The 23,438-nt window shown below is 47.1% G+C and overlaps 1 protein-coding gene across 1 annotated transcript in view; it reads right to left on the bottom strand.

Annotated features, from left to right (window-relative positions):
* AGBL4 (AGBL carboxypeptidase 4) overlaps positions 1–23,438 on the bottom strand; it is a 1,058,495-nt gene that overhangs the window by 27,589 nt on the left and 1,007,468 nt on the right. Inside the window, exons 10-11 of the mRNA XM_090269428.1 lie at positions 22,523–22,675; positions 19,235–19,397 (exon numbers count right to left, since the gene is read on the bottom strand). Of these exons, the coding sequence (XP_090125554.1) occupies positions 19,235–19,397; positions 22,523–22,675 (316 nt within the window). The remainder of the gene's footprint in view (positions 1–19,234; positions 19,398–22,522; positions 22,676–23,438) is intronic.

Below are 23,438 nucleotides of genomic sequence, written 5' to 3' on the forward strand. Positions count from 1 at the left end.
GCTTCCCTTCTCTGTCTCCTCCTATTTACACCATCTGCTTCTCCTGTTAATATAGTAACTTCCTCATGCTATTCTCTTGCTCAAGAACCTTCTCTGGCTCCTCATTGTTTATAAGCTAAAACCCCAAATTATGTTACAGTACTCAAAGCTTTCTGTAATCTGGCCCCAAAGACTTTTCCAGCTTAATTCCTAAGTCTCCCCTATATGCACTTCCCACTCCAGGCAGGCCAGTTTTTTAACATGTGCAGTTCTACCACTGAGCCTTTATTCATAATGATCCACTGTCTAGAATGCCTTCCCTTCCTCATCCATCACTAGACTGTGAGGGTGGATGCTATTTTGCTTTGTTTTGTTTTGAATCTCATCAACAGAGCTAGACACAATGAAAGCCCTCAACAAATATTTTGTTAAACTAGAGTAAATGCTGTTCTTTCAAATTCTTCTCTTTTAAAGTCCAGAACATATCTCCTTGGGTGCTCTGATGTAATCAAGTTCAGGATAGGAAGCCAAGCAGACCTGGGGCCAAGCCTAAGCTCTGCCATTGTGATGGCTCATTTTATTATCATCTTGGCTGGGACAGGATGCTCAGATATGTGATCACACATTATTCTGGATGTTTCTTCGAGGATCTTTTGGATGAGATGATCACTTAAATTCGCAAACTTTGAGTAAAGCAGATTATCCTCCATGATGTGACTGGCTCTCATCTAATCCACTGGAGGCCTGAATAGAACAATAGACTGGCCTCCCCCAAGCCAGAGGGGATTCTACAGGGAAGAGCCTGTGCACTTGAACTGCAACATCTGCTCCTCCCTGAGTCGCCAGCCCATCCTGCAGATTTTGGACTTGCTAACCTTCATAATCACATGAGCCAATTCCTTAATATAAATCACTTTATATATATGCATATCCTATTGGTTCTGTTTCTCTGGGGAACCCTGACTTATAAAATCACTTATTGGCTATACACTTCTGTCAAGTTATCTTACCTCCCTGAATCTTTGTTTTCTAAGCTATAAAAAGAAGATAATCATTCCTCCTTCACAGGGTTGTTGTGATGATTCATTGAGACCCTGTCTGTATCTGTAAAAGCCCTGTAAATTGTGAGCTACTGCACCTTGCTAAATCTTATTATCAAGACCCATCCCCTCCAGGAAGGCATGCCCACCTGCTCCAGCTCTCTTTGTTCTCGGGCTTTCTGAGCTTGAGAGCTGTCTGGGCCCACATGGCACCCTGACTCTATCCTCTCTTCCGGCATCTAAGTATGAGTGATGCCCAGCACTGGAGAGGAGGTAGAGGGGGTGGGAACAGGGGCCCAGTGGAGACGCCCCGTAAGAACCAGTCTGGGGACAGCTCTCAAAGCTAGAGCGGAGGTTGCTGTGAAGGATCCAGACACTGCACTTGTGGGCGGCTGGGTCCTGAATTTAAATGCAGTCCATTGTTCTTTGTCCAGACAGGGTAATAAAATCCTCAGACAGTGCATTATGGATATAAAGGTGCAGCCCTGCCTCTCTGCTGTCTGCTCACCATCTGAAGGAAGGGAGACATGTCTGGGGCCTAAAGAAGACAGACCTTGTGGGGAGGGAAACAGGTCAGAGCAGATGATACATCCCCAGCAGGGAAGGGAGGGCCTCGACCCCTCACGCTGAGCCATGACTCGGAGAAAATGATGATATTTGTAGGCCCAGTGAAGCGAGAAGAGAGGGGCTGCCTTTGGCTGGAGGTTCCTGGCCCGGGGGCCCTGGCTGCCCCAGGCCGTGTGAGGCAGGCGTGGGTTGAGGGGCCGGTGCTTGGCACGGCAGCCACCCACCCAAGCACTGGGAGTGGGAGCCTCTGCAACGTGCTGTCCCCCTCAGCTGGAAGCCCCAAAGAGGCTGTGGTTCTCATAGGCCAGCGATGGGAAGCTCAGCTGGGAAGTTTCATCTGTGCCCCTGAGCTCCAGTGGGTCTGGGGTTGCTGTCTCTTTTTATGGGTGGAGAACCTGCAAATCTGATCATGCCAGCCCTCCCTCATGATGACTATCCCTGCTGTCCTTGGGGGGGCACACAAAACAAGGGCCCCACCCCTCCGCTCAGCCCCACCTCTCAGCACTCTTCCTAATAATTTTATCTATTTTTTAAAAAACTAGACCTGTTTTTTTTTTTCTATTCTCTCTCTTCTCCCCCCCCACCCCCCCAAGTCTGCAGGTGGCCACGTTGACTGATCTAGGAGGCAGGACTCCAGCCCAGTGTGGCTGCAGGCCGGTCTCCAGGGTTCCTTCTGGGGCTGGGCTGAAGCAGCAGTGGCTTCTTGTGGCAGGCTCGCTCCTCTCCCGGTGGACCACTGGAGAATCCGTTACCAAGCAGAGAGCACAACCACATTGAAGTCCTCCATCCCACTCAGTTTTGTTAGCTTCCCTTTCACCAAAGCAAGTGCCCTCGATATGCCCCACTTCAGTGGGGCAAGGAAGACTCATCCTCCCACAGTCCGTCCCAGCCAGCCCTGAAAGGTCTAGACATTTCTGGCTCCTAACACAGCATTGTGTGTCAAGGCTCTGCGTCTTGGCCTAGAATATTCATTAGCTATAGTGTCTGCATCAGGTGGTACTCCTGGAACGTAGGGGCCTCGCCTGACCACTCTTGTGTCTCCAGACACTAGGGTGGGCCCCAACACAAGAAAGCTCAGAAATTCCTTGCTAAACAAATGAGTGAATAATTGAATAAATGAATGGCCAGTGTCTGTGTTCTTTTGGCTTCTATGTGCTCACTTGCCTCTCTGTCTGGACCCACTGGTCTCTGTGTGTGCCCACTCGGGTAAAGCTCAAAACCTGGTGTCTAGGTTCCAGTAGATCTAAGACACACTAAATTGGGACAAAGACTCTTGATCCATTATCCATAATTATGGTTACAATTTGAGTTCATAGAATGCCTGAATAGGAGAGAACATTAGAGACTCCATAGTTCAACTCTGCCCGGGGAAGAAGCAATGTCTTACTTGTCTTTGATCCCCAAAGCCCAGCATAGGACCCGGTACAGGGTGGGTGCTAGGCAAATATTTGTTGTTGCCTGAATCCCTCTAATACTCTTACAGACAGGGAAATGAATGCCCAGAGAGGATAAATGAAGTCTCTGAGTCACATAGGAAGTTTCTGCTAATCTGGATTCCAACCCGGCTCCTTTGACTTCCAGGAGGCCAGAACCCAACGAACTTTTTCTAAGGCCCTGTTTCTTGACACAGACCTAAGGTTACATGAAAGAGAACTTTAATTACTTGTTCCACATTTGTCTTAGATCATTGATGAACCCAAAATGGATGAATTCATGTTGTTTTAAGGCAAAAGACAATTATGTAGCAGCAATAGAGCAGGATTAGGAGTTAGCCAGACCTGAGTCTGAGAACCAGATGCACTTCCTCACCACATGACCATGGGCACATCCTCTAATTACACTGAGCATCATCAGTGTCTGCCCTGAACTCCTGCTCCAAATGGGACCATCATGCCTGTCTTTCAGGATTATAGTAAAGATCTTTGCTACATGTGCCATTTACCAAGAACATCCTAATCTTAGTTGGTTGATCGCCTGTAATGATGTTGTGTTTTCAGATTGTACTTCTGAGCTGGCCTTCCGCACCAGCCACTGCCCTTGGAGAATATCTGCCTTCACAACAGCTCCAAGTCTCAATGTCCTGCCACGGTGATATTTTAATATGCACAGTGCCACTGCTCACTGTGGAACAGCCACTGACCATAGCGTCTGACATTTTGAAGATTAAAAACACTTTGAATTAGTCATGTGCTTGTGAAGTCATCGTTCCTACTTGTCCTGATCCGGAATATAAAAGTGACTTGCAGCAGAGCCCGGTAACTTTCCCTCAACAATTACCTTCCAGCAAGGCACAGAGGCCAAGTGAAAGCTCTGTCACTCAGAAAACAAACAAACAAACAAAACCCAGAGCAGAGGAGAGACAGTCTGAACAGATTAGGAGAAAGGGGTCTGTCCTGCCAGGGCTTGGTGGTCAGCTGCCCCTGCAAGAGCCAGGGCTTGGGGGGACAGGGAAGGGGCAGATCTCAGTAGCCTGGCTGCACACGTGGGAGCAGAGCAGGGGCTACGGGATCACAAGGCTGTGGGTTGAGACCCCATGCAAGTGGTGTGACCCCATGTGGCTTAATGGCATGAGTCAACATTTTCTCCCTTGCAAGACAAGAAATAGTGATTTCTCCATAAGGCTGCTATAAGAATTAAATAAGCTGACAAAGCCCTTAGCACAGTGCCTGGCACATGGTAGGCAGTAAGTAAATATTTTCCTTCTGTCAAGAGCTTCCCAGTGTTCCAGGACTCAGCTATCTTCCTCAAGCTCTGCATCCCTAGAGTCCCCGGGACATCCACAGGCATATAGCATTATTGAAATGCTTCACCAAAGAGAAGTGACTGTGGCATTTTCCGGTCTGCCCTTAGCGCACACAAATAGGGGCAAATCGCAAGGTTGGCCACAGTGTTCTTGTGAGAGGACTCACAAGAAGCATCCCCTTCGCTTTTATGCTCATCGTCCAGATGCACGTGTCTCTGGTGGTGCAGATGATTTCCCACCCAGGCAGGAAGTCTGGTCTCCAACCAGCTGGCCTCCTGACCACCTACTCAGCAGATCCGTGACCTACTGGGATCTCCACGAAGTGATCATGAAGAACTAGGATCCAGTCAGGGTATTAAGTACTTATACACAGTCTCATTTAACTTCGCAACAACCCTGGGAAGCTTGTATTATCTCTATTTGACTCGGGGGTCCAGAGAGGTGAATCAACTTGTCCAAAGTTGCACAGGGCTTAGAAATGGCAGAGCTAGAATTTGAAACCAGATCTGTATGATGGCAGAACCTCAGCTTCTAACCATGAAACCATACCAGCTCAAATGTCTATAGTCCTGGCCCATGCCTGAGCCTGGACCGGTTGGCTGCCCTGACTTCACCGTAGCTGGCAATGTGACATGCCCCAAGGATGCTGTGCAAGGTGCAGCTGTGTTAGTGTGGCAGCCAGCTAGACCTCTGTGAGCGTGGAGCATGTTTTGGGATTGTGCCCTTGGCTCACATCAGCAGACACTATGAGAGGCAACCTCCTGATGCTGGTGCTGGCACATTTTGAAGGAATGTTTAAGAGGCCAGAGGTCACTCTTCCCGGCATGGGGCCCAGAGTGAGATGTTTCTTTACGAGTCCAGTGCTGGGAGATGCTTTATGTTGCTTTAATATGGCATGTGCTTTTGTTGTAAGAAGCACAAATGGTAAATAAATGAGCAAGTATCTTAAAATAACTGGCCCAGGGACATGTACATCAGGGTGGCATGGGGGCTCAGAAGAAGACTCCTTCCTCACCACAGTCTTCCCTGCAGGGCACACTGGAAAGAGACACTCTCCTTAACATCCTCATGCCCTCTGCTTGTCCCTGAGTTAAGTTCGCAGGCCCAGATCACACACTTTATCCAGAAGCCACCCTGCCCTCTTGGGGAGGCAGAAGAGGGTGACAGCGAGGCCTGAAACACAGTTCCTTCAAGGTGATGGTCAAGTCCCCACTTTTCTGAAAAAGCTCAATAAATTGTATTTGAATCTGAATCTAAACTGAGGCATGAGGAGGAGGGAGAGAGGGGAGGAAGGACTGGAAGAGAAAGGGGAAGGAAAAGGGTGAGCCAGCAAAGTGAGGCTGCAAGGACATGGGAGGAGGAGGGGAGGGAAGCGGGGGTGGGAGAGGGAGGCCTGAGGCCGCCCTGGGCTATCAGCTGGCTGCTTGGCCCTGCGCACACCACCGCCTTTAATCTTCAGGCCTCACCATCAGTCAAGGTGTCAAAGCACAGTACTCATTTAAGATAGTGTAAATGCAGAATTGGGTGCAAAACATCTTCACTATGTGTCTTAAGAGAAGGTAGCTAAGGAGAAAGAGAGGAAAGTGGTAAAGAGGGGAGGAGAGATGGGGTGAGGAGGGGAGACAGCAGGTGGAGAGTGTAAGAAAGGGCGCACTGTGAGGATGTGTGTGTATAGGGGAGAGAGGGAGGGGGGCGGAAGGGGTGGGAGAGAGAAATAGGTGGGGAGGAAAGATTCCATCCAGGAGGGAAACCTGGGAGAGGTGTAGGGGGTGTGCTCCTCCTTCCTCTGCCCTCTACAGGGGGCTCAGCCCTGTCCCCAGAACTCAGATCCCAGGCTAGACAAAGGACTTGGCAGCCTCCCAATCCCCTGCAGGCAGGAAGCTAGACTCTCAAAGGCAGCCATGCACCCTGGGGGCCAGGAGAGGGCACTTCAACCTCAGGCAACAGCCACGGAGCTGCAGCTGGTGGTCCTGCCAGGCAAGCAGTGAGAGGCCAGAGCCAGGAGAAGCCAGTCTGTTGCTCAGGTTGGTGGGTTCCCGGCACCTCTCCGAGGGAGCCAGGTCCCTGTGCATATCCCTGTGCACACGGATGGGCCATGTGCTGGTTTGTCTGCCTCCTCTGGCCCGGTCCTGCCCTATTCCAGAGTCCTGTCCTGAAGGGCAGCATGCCTCCAACTTCTCCCGGGGGCTCCTCTTTATGCTCGCCTTCCCTGAAAATCACCCCTTCCCTGAGTACAGGGAGACTCCTTCTCAAAACCGCTTCCTGCACACACTGCCCTTTGCTCTGCACAGCCATTCACAAGGTGGGCGCGGCAGGAAAATGGGAAACAAGCACAGAGATGGAGCATCAGGTGTCTGAGATCACAGGAGCAATCAAAATGAGTGTGCTTTCCACTTCTCACATTCCGTGACAAGACCCCAAGTCCATTTGTTAGCTCTTCACTGTGACGTGTTTCCTCAATACCGGAATTAAGGAGCGCTTACATGCCTTCTCTCTGAGCACGAAATACGCCCCATGTGGCAGACTGAGTCGTGGCCTCAGCCTCAGATCTAGATTGTAGACTGATCCCTGAGCCTGACCATCAACGGCTTTGTCCTGATAAAAGTTTTGAATTATGCACAAGAGTACAGATAATGGAGCCCAATGCTATTGGGATATCTGGGAGCTCCAAACACATTTTTAAGAGGGATGCTATTTAAGAATTTAGCAACTCCTTAAGAATTGAATGAGCCCTTTATGGAAGATTCTATGAAACCTCCAGCTTGCCCTGATTTCATTTCTTCCTGATGGCCCAGAAATTTATTACTTAGATTTCACCCAATTCACTACGTGACTAGTGAGGGCGCTATCAGGTACTGAGTGCCTACCAGGTTCCAGGTACGCTGCTAGGCACCTGGGATTTTGTGTTTCCATCTACTTAAACAACCCTGTGAGGGAAGTATAATCATCATGGTCACAGATGGGCAAAGTGAGGCTCAGATTGATTAGGTCGCTTGCCCAAGGTCACACAGCTAGTAAGTAGAAGAGCCAAGATCTGAGCCTGAGTCAGCCTGGCTCCAGAGGCCATGCATGCTCTTCTTCCCCCTGTTATTGGACAATGGCATTGTAAGTTATATCTCGGTTATTATTAGCTCCTCCACCACAAGGATTTTTTTCAAAGAAAGTGTCTTCTGGTGAGGGGGGGTGAGGTGGGGGTGAGAAATCAGACTTGGGTTTGACATCAGAAGAAAGAAATTCAAGCTTCTGGGAGGCTATTGACTCAACAGGCACAAACTGTGTCACCTGTGACTTCCAGTTTCCGTACTGCAGGAGCAGGGACTGGTCATGTCTTTGGAGGGGCCCAAAATGCACATGCCTCATTTATGAAACACAGAGAATAATGCCCATCTCTCCAGATTGTTGGGGGGATCAAACAAGATGATGGCTCTGAATGCACTTCACACACTGAAAAGTGCTGCTCGCTTCCTGATGGCCGGCCCAGCACTTAGCCTTCTGTAGGCGTCCTGTGAATATCCTCTGTCTCCTGCCTCTGTGCCACTGACTCACCGCCCAATCTGCATAGATTGAGAGCAGTCGCCCTCCCCTCCCCTCGCTCCTTCCCTCCTTCCAGCCTCGACTCCCACTTCCTGCCTCTCAAGACATCAGCATGCCAGGCACGGCCACAGCCACAGCTAAAGGCCCTTGTCTCAGACAGTTGGCAGCTGCCTCCTCTGATTGGCAGGACATTTATCATCTGGAGGAAAATATTGACGTATAAGAAACCCCAGACAGGCAGCCTGCTGCTTGGGAAGAGAGGACTGAGGGGCTGCTTCCAGGTCTTTCTGGAAGGAAAGGTGGAGAACAGCTCGTGCCCTCAAGGGTTTGACAAAAATCCCAGGGATGACTGTGTTCAGTACCCAGGGAATGTCCAATAAATGTGACTCAGTCTATGTTCAATGGACTCTGGCTGCAGCCTGGAGGATGCATGCCCTTTGTCCAAAGCCTTCATTTCACAGATGGGAAAGTGGGATTCAGGAAAATCTAGTGATTTGCTCATGATCACACAGCAGGTCAGTGCAGAGACCAGATTAATAAAGTCCATGGCTCACGAGTCTCCCATCGGAATGTTGCCCATTACCCAGCAATGCCTGGGGAGCTATTCCGAACCTACGGTCAGATTGGGCAGTCGGAGAAACTGGAACTCGTGGTTCCCTGGGGGAATCGGGAAGGTGGGGATCCTGTGACTTACTTTTAGAGTCCGTCTCCCAGGGTCCTTTTAAAGAACAATAAAAAGAGTGGGAAGATGGCGGGTGGCAGAGTGTCTCTTGGTGAGATGGCCTGACACATGTCTGGGCTGCACTGCTCACCTCCAGCTGACCCCACCGGCCTGTCCTCCCCATGGTGCCACGGTGCTCTCCCTGAAACGCTGTGTGGCAGTGGATCACCCGTGCTTCACCGACTGGTTCCCACAGGCCTCTCCAGCCTCACCACCTCTCACTCCCAAATGACACCCCAAGGCCCAAAGGAGGGACACAGCTCTCTGAGTGCTCTGGCCTCTGCACACACTGCTCTCTCTGCCTGTAAGGCCCTTCCTTGCTGCACCTGCTCCCACCCCTGGGGCCCCCCAAGGATGACCTTGTTTGATGCTCATTCTCGCCACCCCCCTGTGCCCCACTCTGTCATGACACTGTACTGCGGTCACTCGCCTGCCTATCTCCCTCACCACACCGGGACCTTCTCTAGGCAGAGGCCAAGATCACTCTTCTTTGTACCCCCAGAAACCAGCCAGGTCCTGGTGTGGGGAAGGTGCTCAGTAAGTGCATCCCCACCATTGTCTCCCACATAGAGGATCATAGTGGAGCTGCCTCCCCTCCCACTATCCCTTGTTTGATTCTAGGGCCCCAGAGAATAGCTGTACCCCCTCTGCTCCATCATGGCTCTTCAGGCATTTTACCAAAGCAAATATGTAGCCTCCAAATATATTTTTTCCAAGGAAAATTTATCCAATTCATTGACCAGTTCCTCACAGTCCATAGCTTTGGGTAGGGTGACCAACCATCCTGCTTTGCCAGGGACTGTCCTGGTTTTAGCACTGGAAGTTTCCTGTCCCAGGAAACCCCTCAGTTCCAGGCAAACTGAGACAGCTGGTAAACCAGCTGTGCTCTCTTCCCATCCTAGTCCTCCAGAGGCACGCACCATCTTCTGAATGTCCTGCACAGAGTGGGGATGAGAGATGTATACAGGGACCCAGGGGGCAATTACACAACAGGACAAAGAAAGGCCAGCACCTCCTTGTTCCCAACATCTGCTTCTGTTAATGCATCCAGTTAGCATCAATTTTGGCAGGACAGTGTGTGGTAGATCTGGGGGTGCATGCATCTGCATTGTTACCCCAAATCAAGCTTAATAGTATCAATTAAGATGCCTAAACCATGTTACTACACAGGAAATTTCATTTCCCTAAATTATTACTTCCAAATCTGCTTTTGTTTTATTTGTTTTACTCTAAAGATAGAAATCATTCAATACCTTTGTTCTTAATATTGTCTCTGTCCTCCAAGTGTTTCAGGCACTTGGCCACTCAACAATTATGCATTAAATGCCTACAATGTGGCAGATGATCATCGTCGCCTGGGCTGGTCAAAGTCAGGCTTAGATCTGCAGCTGGTTAGAACTGATCTTGGGTAAAGTCTTTCATCTGTGGGGGCTCTCCCCATATTTGTACAACAACAGGAGCACAAGTAGCTGTGTGCATAACTGTGCAAGTGAATGCAAATATAAACAAACAGGTTCAAGACATTTGAGAACCAGCCAGGAATTCTCTGACCGGCAGCTCACAGCCATAATCCTGGAACTGCATCAACCCTCTTTATCATCAATTTAGTTTCCATGGAGCCTTGCAGTGCTGCTAGTGAAAGCTGACAGTTAGCACCATAAAGTAACTTTACAACTTTGTAATTTGTAGCTCTCTGCTGTCAGTAATATTAACAGCATTTCGAATTATGGCTATAAACTTGACAACAACAGATAAAACCCTTAGAAACCTCATTTGGGAGGAGGAGGGAGGCTGGGGGACGGTAATGACACTGGTTTTCCAGGCCTGGGCAGGAGGCGCACGGTGATCTGGAGATAGGAGGCTGTGGGGCCAAGACAGGGTTCACAAAGGGCAAGGCAGCTCCACCCGGGCACCGCAGAGAGGGCCAGGTGGCATCCAGGGGATCAGGGACTACAAACAGGTGAAGGCCAGGGCTGGGGGTTATACAGAGCAGGCCTAGAGGAGGAGCAGAAGCTGGCTGGTGGCTCCCAACCACTGTGGGCTTCAGCAAAGGGGTTTTGTCCTCCAGGAAATGGAGGGAACCTGGGCCAACTGCAGAGCAAGGAGAAGGGTGAGACAAAGCCTGCCAGGCAGAACTGAGAGAGCAGCCCTGGAAATGTCATTTGACTTCCGGGTTTTAGCTTCCCTACATGTAGAATGGAGGCACTTCCCTCAAAGTCCAAAAATGAAATAATTCTTTCTATATTTGTCTGCCTATCTATCTATCTATCTGTCTATCTCTCTAATGACTTGGAAATAAACTTGAAGATCATATCATTTTATCTTCTAATGTAAAGATAGGAAAATCTGAGCCCAGAATGGGAGACAGAATTTCTCCATCTACACAACCAATCCTCCAATGCAGGGATCCTGAACCCCCTCACGCATCATATCTCAAATTATTATTTTTACCATTGCTACTACTATTAGTCCTCCATTCATTCAGCCTGTTATTCTGTAAGTATTAATATTTAAAGATCAAATTCTAGCATGTCTACATGGAGGAGAAAAGAAAACCCAAAAGGCTTCAGTCCAGTTTAGTCTTCTGTCCCCAAAGCCCTTTGACTGAAGCATTTTCTTGCTTATGAATCTTAACAAAGACTTGACCTTGGGTGTGACAATCCAGCGGGGAAATGCCTAGGTGTCATTCCTTGCCAGTCAACACTTCATGCCTGACTGCTTCCCACTCTCCTAGCTAAAAAGTAAAGCCTCTTTCTCAAGAAGGGAAATCCAGGCAGTACCCCTAACAGACACATATAATCCCTCTGAGCAACACAGATCACTGTGGATACATTTGCAAATATATCCACTCATGGTCCTATTAGTGAGCCACCTAGCAAGTGCTGGTGAGGCCTGCTTTTCTCCCTCCCTCCCTCCCTTCTTTCCTTCCTTCCTTTCTTCCTTCCCTTCATTCCTCGGCATTCACTGAGGCTTACCTAGTATCAGGTTTTAACCAGAAAGGTAAACTGATTTAACCAAGGGTACACAGTTTTATGACAGGGACAAGGGGCAAAAGGTCACTCTGGAAGTGGGATCCTGACTCCCAGGCCAACATTCTTTTCACCAACTAGTCAAGGGGAAGCTTACCTTGACTATGCATGCCAAGAAAGCCACTTCCTTCATTAAGACTCTATAGTACCTGGTAGAACAATTTATTATAAGCCCATCCGAAGTCCAGGCTCTCTCCAGAACTTCAGGCCCATAGAGCCATCTGCCTAACGAACTTCTATTGTACATCCCATAAGTACCCTACACTCAACACATTCCAACCAAAGCTCAAAATATCCCCCTTCCCAACAACTTTCTCCAGTAGTCTGTATTTAAGTTATTGGCTCCACTATGTTGTTCAAGTTAAGAAAATTGGGCATCTTCCTTAATTTCTTCCTTTATTCCCATGCCCCAGCAATCCCCAATAATACTCATTCTACCTATTAGATATGGGATACATACTAATAAAATGGGACTTGGTCTTGGTTTTAGCTGGGATCCCAAGTCCATAGATACCAGGTTTTAAAGTGAGTTATGAAACTATCAGGCAGAACTTGGAAAAGGAAACCAGACAACCAGTTCTGCAGCTGTTAGCTCATCTTCAGACAACAGGGCCACTGGAGGGGTGTAGTGCCCAAAACATGTCAACCGTCAGGCCACCAGGGACTGAGGAAGAAACTGTCAACCACCAGTCTGAGCAGAGGTCGTTGCCCACACCAACTGATCTCCAGCACTGGGGGAGGTGTGTCTGAAGAAGCCATCTCATGAGAGTACCCGCCACCTAACACCTTTCCTGACTCTTTCTTCCTCTTCCTCATCCTGCTCCAACTTGGAGGAGTAAGCATCTGGGATTAACCAGATAGGAGAAAGAACCACAGTCAAGCTGGGGACATAGAAATCGCCTTGAACAGCCTGTGTGAGACAGACCTGAGCTAGATGGGGAGGGCTTTACTTTGAAGATGTTCAATGGTTTTGACTGGACCAGACATAGTCATTGCTAAACTGAGACTGTTTGGTGCCCAAAATTGATTTTAAAACTTTTAATTTCCTGAGAGTAATTGAAAAGTCATAGGGACTGCCAGAGCTTTTATATCTTTAAATCTAGTTCTATAATCTGTATTCACCTATCTTTAGGGTCACTGGTGTAAGGTACAAAGAAACTGGTGACTCTCAAACCAGAGTAGGAAATAATTAGCAGCAAAGAATAAATGTAATTAAATCTTGAATTAGGGGGTCTCTGAGTCAGAGTCAACAGTATTAGCATACCTACAAGTCAGGAAGTGACATTCTAAAGCTGGGCTGGAATGCCTCTGAAATCAAAGGGGAAAGATATTCATCAGCAAAGACTGGGAAATGGGAAAATGTAGCTAGACATCTCAGCAAACAATTTAGGAAATTACAACCCTCAGTTAATTTAGTTAATTGTGTTATATTGTAACTCTGGAGCACCCAAGTATGGAAAAATGGAGGAGGAAGAGGAAGTTGGGGTGGGGGGCTACTCGTGTTAGTATAAAACCAGCTTGTCTTGTCTGTTTGGGTGCGTATATCTTTGCTGTGTGCCCAGCTCTGCAGACCCGTGAATAAACAAAGTCTTGGCTACTGCTGATGTCCTGTGTCCCAGTGTTTATATTGTGAGCATTTCTCACACTGGGAAAAATATTTTATAATTGTACCCAGTAACTACTGCTTGCTCAGTAGTACCTGTTACATAGGTTACAGCTCTCCTTCTCTTCACGCTCTGGCTCTGCCTGCATTTATTTATCACCTGCTGCCTCTGGCATAGCCCCCACTGCCCTTCAGTTCACACTGAGAGCACACATATCCTCTCTTTGGAACTTGGGCTCTGCCCTCTATGACTGTCCCCCTCTGCCAGGAAGGCTGCTCTACCCTTCCTCCTGTCTGCATCCCATTCATCTTGGAAATCTGAGCCCTAGTTCTCTCCTTCCAGGAGGTCTTTCTCCCCTCTCCCTCCCCACTATTCCTGCAGGCTTACAGGACTACCATGTGCTTCCCCGACCAGTAGAACTTCCCTCTGCCAAACAGAGCATTCATCCCTCTCAGCTGCTGCTGTCTCCACCTTTCTCCCTCCCTCAAAACTGTCTCCTTCTCAAAGGTAGGGACCACACCTAAGTCACCTGCCTATTTGTAGTGTCTAGTGAATTCTGTTGGATGGATTAATTTAAAAAATATCTTCAATGTCCAATGGATGAATAAAAAATATATATATCTTCAGTGTCTGATGTATGTTTCAGAGGACCCAGTGCAAAGTGTACAGTAAGCTTTGAAATAAGGCCAAGCCAGTGAACTGAATTCTAAATTTCTGCATCTTCTCTTGGCCACACTCTTCATTCCCTTCTTCTAGAGCCAGCATTTTCTGACTTTAAGGTGTCCTCAGCTATGAGACTGTGTGGAAATGGGTCTGCTCAGGACTAAAGGTCTCCGTTCCCAATGTTTTTCTCATCCATTATGTCAGGGAGCTATTTCCTTTTGGATTGTGACCAGACCATAAACAAAGGCCACAGAAGTCTGGGTATTTTATGATTACTGTTTAGCATTTCTCTCTCTCTCTCAAATCATTTGAACATAGCATATTTCTTATTTGGCAGGACAGTGAAATGTAAATAGCATTCGCTGACAAATGGTCTCAAGTTCTCAGGAATTTATCATTTTGCAACAACAAAAACAACAAGCAAGAGGAAGGAAGGGCGAGGGACGAATATTTAATGGCACTAAGTGTGTGCCCTGTTATTTATCAGCATTTTCCCATGTAACACTCAAAACAGCCCTGTGAAGTAAAATATCACTATTCTCCCTTTACAGATGGAAAAAAAACCAGGTTCAGAGTGGTTAAGTAATTGCATTAGGGTCCTGAGCTAGAACGATGCAAAGCAGACCTCACACCCAGGGAGGGCTCTGACACCAGAGCTGTCTTCCTGCCACAGCATGGACAGAGACCACCAACCAGGACACAAGTCCCCAACAAAGGTCTCCTCATCATGTTTAAAATGATGAGTCTTTCTCCCAGAAAATGAGCTCCACATCTTTACTCACAGTTTTGCGTAAATTTTAGATCACTCAAGGAATCTCCTTGAAGCCCACCCACGAACCCCTCAGTTAAGCCCCCCTAAATTAAAAAAATGCGATCAGCTGTCTGGACACTTTTGTACTGATTTTCCCTATTAGATTGGAAATCCTTATGCTCACAGAATCACTCAATCTTAAGATTTACTAAAGAAAGAATTATGGACTCATGGCATTATATATTAATCTAAGCATAAAATTATATAATTTTAGGTTTTAGAATCAGACACATCTTAGGATGTCAGAACTGGAAGGGGCAGCATAGAGACCAAGTCCACATGTAATTTCACTCCACAAGAACTCAGACAGGTGGGAAGTATCAGACACAGAGGCTATGAGGGGAGACGTGGTTTGCTCAGGGACCCCCAGGAACAGTTGTGGAGTCCATTGCTGGCTTCAAAGCCAGATGATCAGAATAAAGACTCAACCAATAGAAGGAAAGCCGTGCAGTCTGCGTGGGGCAGGAGCAACAGCGGTTGGATACCTATCATTTCACTCTCCCAATAACCCTGCAAAGCACTTTATTTTTATTTTACAAATGGAGAGACAGGCTCAGAGTGTTGAGATAACACCAAGGTCATCCAGCTAGGCGGGAAGCAGTGACTGTGACCATTGCTGTATTTCCCTGATGTCATGAAGAGGGGAACTTGGGGAATAAGACCCTGGTTACGATTAGCTGGTGCTTTTCCAGGGAGAAGAATTAAACTGACAGACACATATGTTCTGGTGGGTGGGGAAGTGAACACTACCTGGGCGCAACATCCCTCAGGGTTCCCTGCCTCCCCAGCCCTTGCTTGATCTTACCCACATCCAGCACCCTGGGAATAACTAATATGGCCTTCATGCACCCTGCTGCTGGGAATAGGGTCCTCTGGATGACAGACATGAGAAAACCAACCAAAGGAAAGGACCCCCTGTTTCCTCTGCATGTGTGAACCAGTTGGTGTTCTGAGGTCAAGGCCCTCAATTGAAGTGATTCCACCAAGGTCCTTTGCCCGATGAATCCTACCCACACAGCCACTGGCTTCTTGATCTAACAGCCCTAACTACCTTCTTTAACATAAATACAGGTCCTCGTTCACAGTCACATAAATCTTTTCGATTTGTTAACCAATATTCATTAAACATTTAAAATTTAAAATTTAAAATGCACACTCATAAGCATTATTTTATTTCACCTCATTGGAACTCAGTGAGGTTAAGTATTACTATGACCTGTTACAGATTAGGACAGTGAAGCCCACTGAGGTTACGTAACCTGTCCAAGATGACGTACCTAGTGAATGGCTGAGCCAGGATTCAAACCCAGATTTGTCTGAATTCAGTCTTTGAATAACTTCTTACATTTTCATGAGTATTTAATTCCCACAGTAGGAGTTGGGAAAGTGAAAAGTCCTAAGGTGATGACGTTCACCTTAGCAAGGTTAGAGGACTTGCTGAAGGACGCTCCCTGGGATGATGTTGTCCCATCACCAGGATCCATGTCCCCTGACTCCCAGTCTGGAGGACACTTCCTCCCACACCATATTGTCATTCCCACCAGACCATGTAATTTCTTTTTCTGATTGGGACGCAGAGCCAGCAGCCAACAAAGATCACAATCTATCTGCCTGAAGTCTCCCCTCTGTTATGAGATGAGGATTTTAATAAGCACATTTCACACAGGAGCCAGGTTAAATCACACTCCTGTGTGGTCCGTTGGCCTGAGCTCTCTTGGTGCAGCCCCACTCGCCTCTTCTCATCCCTGGATAGCAGAACAGCAGGAGGCTCCAATAGCATCATGACCTACGCAGCTCATGTGCGGCCTTGCTATTCACCCTTAACTCCTTCCAGTCACTACACCCCCATAAATCATTACCAAGTCTTCTCAGTCCCACCTTCTAAATACTCCACACTACCACCAGAATCTAGGTCTGAATCATGTCCCACTTGGATTATCAAAACAACCTCCTAACGCATGTCCCTGACGAGTCTCAGCCCCCTCCAATCTATCCCTCTCTCTGTAGCGACAGTGGCTTTCCACTGTGACTTAAAACCCTTCTATTGCTCTCCATTGTCTTCATGTTCAAGCCCACATTCCTTACAGCCAGCTCTTCTCAGCTCATCTCTTGAATCTGAAGTCCTCGAGTCGTACTGAACCACTCACAACTCCTGCAGCACATCGCCCTCCCCCCTCTGTCTGCAATGTCCTCCCTCTAATAACCCACCTCAATCCAATCTGGCTAATTTCTGCTCAGTCTTAGAAACTCAGCTTAGATGTCACTTCCACTGGGAAGCCTTCCACAGTTTGGGAGGTCATATAAAGACATTTTTGTTTTTAGTATGTTCATGTTACATCCCCTGTGCCTAGAATGTTACCTTGCTTATGGCAGACACTCAATATACACTGACTGAATGAAAGTTTCCCATGGCCCTCTGGAATTCTTCCACCATAGAACTTATTATACATATTATAATTGCCTCTTTCCTCTTCTGTCTCCCCAGGTAGATGGAAAGCTCTACGAGTCAGGAACTCTGCCTTCTTGTTCAGTGTTTTAGCCTCTGTGTCTAGTATGATTTCTGCATGTACTAATGGTGTGTTCACTTGTGATGAACAAAGATTGGGCATTGATGGGAGAAAACTGTGGGCTGAGCTAAGGGGGGAAGACATTCTGCTAAGAAATATATTTACTTCCAAAATAAGAGCATGTCAGAGGCACTGGGAAAGAATGGGAGAACCCTCAAATTTGATATCAGAAACCAACCACAGCTAAGTGCAGGCCTCCTGTGGACAAACACATCTCTGTGTGAATAGAGGTTGTGGAATCCCCTTCGGGGCACATGCTCAAAATCTTCTACCAGGCAACTCTCTGCCTTCTTTGCCACAATATCTTGGTAGAACAAAGCAGGTGAAGTGTAGAATGTGACCCATGCATGTATTAGAGGAGCTAGAGAAGCTATGCGCCACACATTATCAGGTGCATGTGTTTGGGGGTTGAGGGACAGTGTGGCACATAATAGATGGCCAGGACTTTGGAAACCAAGGGTCCCCTGCCTCAGAGCCAGGTAGTTCTTAAAACAGATACAAACTTCAAGATGACTGCCTCAGTCTGGGTTACTCTAGGGAGGGGACCCTTGGTTCTTATCATGATGCCTCCTGTGTTCTGTTGGATCTGAGACACTGCTCCAACACCTGGCCTACCTACTACTCACCCCACCTTCTGGGGTTGTAACCTGCCTCCCATGATCTCAGCTAGGTAATTGGACCTGCCCTCCCCCCCACCCCCCCAGAGCCACTAAGCTGCAACTGACTGAGTGAACTAGTCCTAAGACACATCACAAACAGAAGGGATGTTTTTCTGCACAGAGTACAGTAGGAACTCCATAAACACTCACCAAGGGTTGAGTAAAGGCTAAAAAGAACACTTTCATTTGTGGAGAGAGAAAATTTACATATAAACAAAATTAATTTCATTCTCTTCCTTTCTCCTCCTTCAGCTATAATTCCTTCTCTGAGAAAACTAAGTGCTAGGAAAGGGGTCAATCCAAAAACAAAAAGGATAAAAGAACACAGAAATGGTTACAATCTGTCACAGCACTTATGCTGTGACCTTGACATTAAAATCAACACTTAGGAAACTATCATTACTCAATAATCCCTAAAAAAATAAAATAAAATAAATCAAGCAAGCTAGAAAGTAACCTCTAATTTCATCATGACTCTCTTGGGGGTTTTCAGAGAAATTTTAGGAGGAAAAGCAATTTGGCAAAGGAAATGCAAAGGCCGAGAGAGAGAGAGAGAGAGAGAGAGAGAGAGAGAGAGAGAGAGAGAGAGAGAGAGAGAGGAAGAGAGAGAGAGAAGAGAGATGTGCAGAGATTAGAGGGAAGACAGGGAAGACAGGCAGGCAGAGCGAAGAGAAAGAGAGGAAGGGGGGATGGGAATCAGAGGGAAGACAGAAGGAGGCCCAGGAGGAAGGGGGATGTAAGAGTTAGGGAAGGAAACACACAAAACACAAGGTCAGGGTGAGAGAGAAGGAGAGGAAACAAGGGAAAACATAGATAAAAGAAAAATGGTGAAGCAGAAAGAAGAGAAAGTGAGAAAGCAAGAGAGCAAAAAAGATGGAGGATAGAAAAGAAAAATACAGTTTTATGTGTTCAGGGTGAGAAGGAGGAGTGAAGGCCACCAGGGTCTTCCTCAGCAGCCCAGGATGGTCATCCAGCCTGTGTACTTACATACCTTGGGTGGCGGAAGACTCATTCCTTCATGAGGGAGTGGAGGGGAGAGAGATAGAAACAGCATAGAGTAAGGGGAGGCCATGGGCCCAGGGGCCTGACCAAGACTTGATGCACAGCAGAGACCATTGGGAGAGGGGTGTCCATTAGAGGGCAAGGGGCAAACAGGACAATCCAAAGACGCCACCCGTGGAACCAGCCACTTCCATCCTCACCCCAGAGTCTCAGTCCTCACCTGAGTTGGAGACGAAATTCCTGACCTGCCCAGAAAGTCCTGCCAGACCTGGCTGTGGGCAGGCCCAGGGCATAGTGGGGATGTGCCAAGGATACAGGCTTCCTCGGTGTAGGGCACAGCGGCTGTGGTGCCCCCGATGATGTAGCTGTAGAAGGAGACCTCGAGGGTGTAGCAGTAGGAAGTGTGGTCCAGGAGCCCTCCGAGGAAGCGACGACCCGTGCCCGCCTTCACGGCATCCCGGTTGAAGGACGTGCTGGACTGTGAAAGGCAGGAAGGGAGGGGAGAATCAGGGCAGCATGCCCGCAGGCTATCAGATTTTGAGCAAATCTTATAATACCTCTGGGCCTCAGCGTCCTCATCTGAAAACTGGGATATTAGTCCCACAACGCAGAATTATTATGATGGCTGATTAAATAAACAAACGTCATTAAAATGAAAGCATCCAGCAGAGCTTCTGGGGCATAGTAACTGCCATTTCATGAATACAGGAGTGGGCAAAAGTAGGTTTACAGTTATATCTATGTGAAACACTGCTTTTGCCCACCCCTGTATTTGTGAAACTTTGAGTGGGGGCAGGTGAAACAAGCGAAAGTGAACAGAGAAAAAGAAGCAATTATATTATGAGGATAATCAGAACTAAAATTTGGGCAGCACTTTCTCCTGTAATATCACATTTATGGTTCAAAATAACCCTTTGGGGCTATAAACTGGTGTAGCCACTAGGGACAATAAGAAGGCGGCTCCTCAAAAAATTAAGAATAGAGCTACCATATGATCCAACAATTCCTCTTCTGGGTATCCACTTGACAATTTTTAAAAGCACTTGTTTGTAAAGATATATGTAACCCTATGTTTATTGCAGCATTATTTACAATAACCAAAATGAGGAAACAGCCTAAGTGCCCTTCAACAGATGATTGGATAAAGAGTATGCAGCACATGCTCAGCTATAAAAAAAAAAAAAAAAAAAAAGATGAAATATTGCCATTTGCAACAACATTGAGAGTATTATATTAAGTGGAATAACTCAGATAAAAAAGGAAAAGAACTGTGTAATTTCATATAGGGTATAAAACAAAAAGCAACAAATGAACAAACAGAACAAATGAGTAAACAAACTCTTCAGACAGACAACAGTACGGTGGTTACAAAGCGGAAGAGGGTAAAGAAGGTCAAATACAAGGTGATGAAAGGAGACTGGATTTTCAGGTGATGAGCACAAAAGAGTATACACATATTGTATTATAAGGTTATACACCTGAAATTTATGTAATGTTAGTAAACAATGCTGCCTCAATACATTTAATGAGAGAAATAACCCCTTGGTATAGTGTGTTATCATTTTGCCTCTCTAAAATGAGGAATCGGGTTCAGAAATGGAGCAAGTAAGTGATACAGTGCAGATCTGAATCCAGGGACAAGTGACTTCAGAAACCTCAGCACTCCTTCACGATGCTCCCCATCCACTAGGAACCGCAGAGTTTGTGCCCACCATCACCAGACAGTAGGGACTGTGGCTGCTTCTTCACTAGGGTATGGACCACACTCATCACATTAGATAGAGGAAGGAGCAAGCAGGTCAGTGTCTCAAGTCCTCTGTTCAAAATATGGGACATGTTAGACAACTTGTCTTTTTTTTCTCAGTCTTTGCTTCCTCATCTGTCACATGGAGGTGATAATAATATCTCTTTCACAGAGTTGTGGGGTTAGCCCACTTGAGGTTAGAAGGGCATCGATGCTAACCCATGGAGATCTAAGTAAATGGAGAAACTGGTCTGAATAAGAGAATGTGTGTCTTATTCAGTAGGATGTAAGAGAAGAAAAAGAGGGAAAGGAAGAAGGAGAAAGAAAACAGCAAAACAAGGCAGAAAGACACAGAAAGAAACAGAGAAACACGTGCATGTGTGTGTTTGTGTGTGCACTGAGGTAAAGGAAAGGATCAGAAAATCATATAATATCAGATCTGAAAGGACTGTCAAAGTCCACATAGTGAACTCTATCTCTCATTTTGGAGGTGGGCACTGGGGATCAGAGAAGAGGAGAAACAGAGATTGGATTAGGACAGATGACCTTGACCTCAACCTTGAGCTCTTAGGGGGCTGCAATACAGGAACAGAATAAGGCAATCCAGAAACAAAGCTCCTAGACTGTGTCTCTTTTGTTGACCTTGGGAAAATTCACCCCCGTGAGGGTCTCTGGGTCTATGGCCCGGCCTCCCAGGGAGCCTGGCTGCAGTATTCTCTGGAACTGGAGTGGTTCCAGAAAGGCAAGGGCTGACCATCCTGTAGAGATTCCCACAGACAGGAGGATGGCTCTTTTTATCCTGGAACTGCAACCAGGGAGCCCCTGCTTTGATTATACCACCAAATGCTGAGGAACTTTGCTGTAGATATTCAACCTCTCTGGGCCATAGTGTCTCTTAGCTGTAAAGAGGAAATGGGCTAAACTATCTCCCATTCCTCTCTTGGTCTGGCATTCAAAGATTCTGAGATTCAAAGTGCATCTTCCCTCGCAGAGAAATGCATCATCTCCACTAATGCCCAGGCCTGAAGCAACGGACAGGCCAGTTTTCAGCTCATCAACTTCAAAAATTGCTCTGGCCTTTGCGGCCCTCTCCCCCTCTGGTCACAGAGAAATAACAGACCTCAGAGTTTTAGTATCAAAACAAAGGAAATCGTGCAGAAAGTCTCTCCCATGTCCCCACACCCCATGCTGACTCTCCTCCTTATCTTCTCTCCCTGTCCTTTTCCAATATTGCTTTTTGCTGCAAATTACTCTAACCACCAGCCGACAGTCTCTCCGGTCCTCTCGGCATGTGAGGTGGGTAGTAACCATAGTTTCTGGGGTCTGCTGAGGTCTTTTCTGCCCGTAACATACTTCCCTATCTGTCATTGCGTTTGCTCTCCCAGGAAGCTATGGCGCAGGCAGGGCAGGAAACTGTCAGCCACAAATTACTGACGGAGAAATTGAGGCAGAGAAAGCGTCATGGAGGAAGAGAATGGAGGGCGTATAAACCCCTTCAGCAGACATGTCAGGCTCCTACTAGAGGAGCTAAAGTGGGTGAAAGTGGACCCGGGGGCAGGGTCTGGCATGTGGCTCAGTGAGTTTCTTCTCTTGTTAATGCTGGAGCCAGACCAGCTAAACAAATGCCAGCTCCTCAGACAAACCAAGTGCTCGCTGCCATTTTCAAGCCTCCCTCCTGACTGGTGATGAGCATCTTGCAGACATGGTGTAGCTTGTTACCTCTGTCTTTACCATCCACGTGAGACCTGGCACAGAGCTGGCATTCCCTAAATGTTCAACCCAACAGAACTGAGTGAGGAGATAGAGAGGGGGCAAAGGGATGGAGAGGGACAGGGTGGGGAGGGGAGCCCGTGACGTACGTAGGAGAAGTCCTCGGCATTCTGGCAGAGGAGCTTGGGGAAAATGGCCTGCCTCTGGAACCGTTCCTCATCCTCGAAGATGTTGCCGTACATGAAGCCATTCATCATGGTGGAGTGGGCGTGGATGTCAATATAAAACTCCAGGCTGGTTTTCTGTTGAGGGAGAGGATAAAATGAGAAGTCTGGGGTCACAGAGCTTGCCTTAAAGGGACCAGACACATCACATTCTACATGCACACGCACACTTTCTTTCAAACTGGCCCTATGTGTCAGCCAATTCAGCAGCCATTTCCCATGTGATTGGAGGTATTGAGGCCAGTGAGGATCAATTTTCCCTCATTTTTTAACACCGTCTGCCCTCAGGGTCTGAGAGCACTACCATTCACATCCTTCTTCAGAGTTCTTCTAAAGAAGTAAAGTTTTGGTTGGGTTAAGTCCTGAACAGTTAATATACTCATGACTAAATGCGTTAGCAGGATTTGTTTCTCTGATTAATTAGAAATACCTCCAGGTAACATAACTGTATTTACTTTGGGCCCGCTTATGGTTTTGCCCTAACTGGGCCATTTCTAGGCTGAGGGGATCTGGAGTATTTTATGGCCTTACTTTGGGCCTTGACTTTCTTATTTGAAAAGTGGTTATTTTAATTCCAACCGCAGAGACTTACAGTGGGAATCAAACACTGCAATAGTAACTACTATCATTTGCTGCATATTTCATGCGGTCCAGGCACCATTCTGGGAGCTTTACCTATGACATCCTAGTTAATTCTTTTATATAACCTCATTTCGTGATGCCACACCTACTCCCCAATAATATATAAATAGTGCAGGGGGAAAACACCTTGGAATCTATCAGGATGATTGTGACTAGCCTTTCTCTGTTCTCTACTTACACATACTTAAGGCACTTCTTA

The sequence above is a fragment of the Furipterus horrens genome, unplaced genomic scaffold (genome assembly GCF_987537825.1).
Source record: "Furipterus horrens unplaced genomic scaffold, mFurHor1.1.pri manual_scaffold_3, whole genome shotgun sequence".
NCBI classification, from domain to species: Eukaryota; Metazoa; Chordata; class Mammalia; order Chiroptera; family Furipteridae; genus Furipterus; species Furipterus horrens.